This window comes from Myotis davidii, unplaced genomic scaffold, assembly GCF_000327345.1.
Source record: "Myotis davidii unplaced genomic scaffold, ASM32734v1 scaffold120, whole genome shotgun sequence".
NCBI classification, from domain to species: Eukaryota; Metazoa; Chordata; class Mammalia; order Chiroptera; family Vespertilionidae; genus Myotis; species Myotis davidii.
This window is the reverse complement of record NW_006294778.1, coordinates 2,479,003-2,481,030: the sequence shown is the minus strand read 5'-3', so window position 1 is coordinate 2,481,030 and position 2,028 is coordinate 2,479,003. Positions and strand designations below refer to the sequence as shown.

Here is a 2,028-nt window from a genome sequence, read left to right as displayed (position 1 = left end):
GATACTTTTTTCCTATTTATTTGCATGAGTTCATTTTTTTTTTTTTGATCCTCACCCAAGGATGTTTTTATTGATTTTAGAGAGGAAAGAGGGAGAGGGTGAGGGGAAGGGAGAGAGGAAGGCAGGGGGAGAGAGAGGGAGAGGAAGAGAGAGACAGAGAGCATATCGATGTGAGAAACATCATCAGCTGCCTTCCCTAAGAGCTGGGTGTGCATGGAATGATGCTCCAACCAACTGGGACACTTGGCCAGGGCATGAGTTCATTTTAAATTAGGGAAACCAAGCCTTTGTCTTTTATCAACTTGTGTTTGTTTAAAAAAACCAGACAATTCTTATTCATGGTGATTTTTAAAAATCTGTTCAGAAAAAAAGATTTTAATGGAATCATGAAACTACGATTAGAATTATATTGCCAAATCTATGAATATTTTCCCTTTATAATTTCTGACTGTGTTCCCACCCTCAAAGGCCCTCATCACCACAATATTATGAATATATTCACTTGCATTTTCTTCTAATGTTTTGTTAACATTTAAAATTTCATCTATATAGGATTTACTTTTTTTCCCTAAATGGCTAATCAACTGTTCCAACATCATTTATTAGATAACTCATTTTCCCCATACTGATTTAAAATGTTATCTTTTCATACTCAAGTTCCCTATGTGCTGATATTTATTCCTGGACCTTATATCCAGACCTTTTACAATTTAACAGTCTTAATTACCGTTCTATGGTACTCTACTCTTAAGTGAGTTAATACCTCCTCATTTTATGTTCATTTTAATAGTTGTATAATATTCTATCACATGCAAGTATTATATTTTTTTACCCAATCCCCTCCCCTACTACTAGGCATTTGGTAAATTCCCTATTTTTCCATAATATACAACGTGTCGTTGTGGATTAAATTACGTAAGTTCCCTGCCTCGGTGGCTCACGTTTCGCAAATTATCCGTTTGCCCCTTTCTCTGAATTATTTTTAAAATTACAACCAATATGCTCTATTGGTCTCAATTACTGGATAACTAACTGGCAATGAACCAGGCCTGTGGGGTTTAGGATTACCCGCTGAGACCTCCGAGCGACACTAGGGGGCGCAGTTTCCCAGCTTCGCCTCAGCCACATCCGGGTGCCACCTCAGGTTCAGGCTGGGAGCAGGCGGAACCTTTCTGTCGCGCTTTCCATCAACCTGCGCGGCGGGGACGGTTTAGGCCACGCGCACCGCTCCCCACGGGTGCAGCAGCTTGCTTCAGCCGGCGGAGGCTGGCGTGTGGGGTTCCTGTTGGCTTCTTCCTTCGCCGTGAGCAGCATGGACGTGCTTGCGGAGGAATTTGGGAACCTGACCCCGGAGCAGCTGGCTGCGCCAATACCGACTGTAGAGGTAAAGGCCGGGCACGCGCGGAACGGAAGGGGCCGGCAGGCGTCCCCAGGAGGCGGTACCCTGAGAGCACTGGAGGGTCGGGGCGGGTCGGAGCTTCTGCGGATGCTCAGCACTTCGCGCATGCTCACTCCTCTGCACTGGGGGTCTTGCTTCCCCGAGTCGCTTGCTCGCTCGCGGTCCCGGGCCGCGCCGGCTCCGCTCTCCCGTTCATCTCCCGCGCTGGGCCCTTTCCAGCGCTCGAGTGTTGGGGGAAGATTGGTCCTGGCGCCCACCTGTGGGGGACATACTCCATCTTCGCGGGCTTACAGAGGACACTGAGGCCCGGGAGTGTAGGCCCCTTTCGTGAGGTCCCACAGCTGCCTGTGGTGGTTAAACCAAATCGTCTCCATGCCAGGCCAAGGATTCTTGCCTTTTCAACCTGGAATTCAAAGTCGGACTGCAGGAGTATTTTAAACGCCCCAAAAATTCACTCCGAATTTCGCCTAGGTGTTTCTTGGGAAGTAGCCCCGTAGCTTTCATTATATGATCAGAAATGAAGGTTAACTGCCCTGGAGTAGCAGCTGCCTCATGAAGTTCAGCTGTTGACATCATTTTCTTTTCTAGAAAGGCAATATATATATGTATTTATATTTATTATACATATA

General features: G+C 46.5%; 1 protein-coding gene across 1 annotated transcript in view; it reads left to right on the top strand.

Annotated features, from left to right (window-relative positions):
* Positions 1-949: 949 nt before the first annotated feature.
* The window catches only part of POLR3B (polymerase (RNA) III (DNA directed) polypeptide B), a 103,890-nt gene continuing 102,811 nt past the window's right edge, over positions 950-2,028 (top strand). Inside the window, exon 1 of the mRNA XM_006769338.2 lies at positions 950-1,384. Coding sequence (XP_006769401.1) covers positions 1,313-1,384 — 72 coding nt within the window. The 5' untranslated portion in view covers positions 950-1,312. The remainder of the gene's footprint in view (positions 1,385-2,028) is intronic.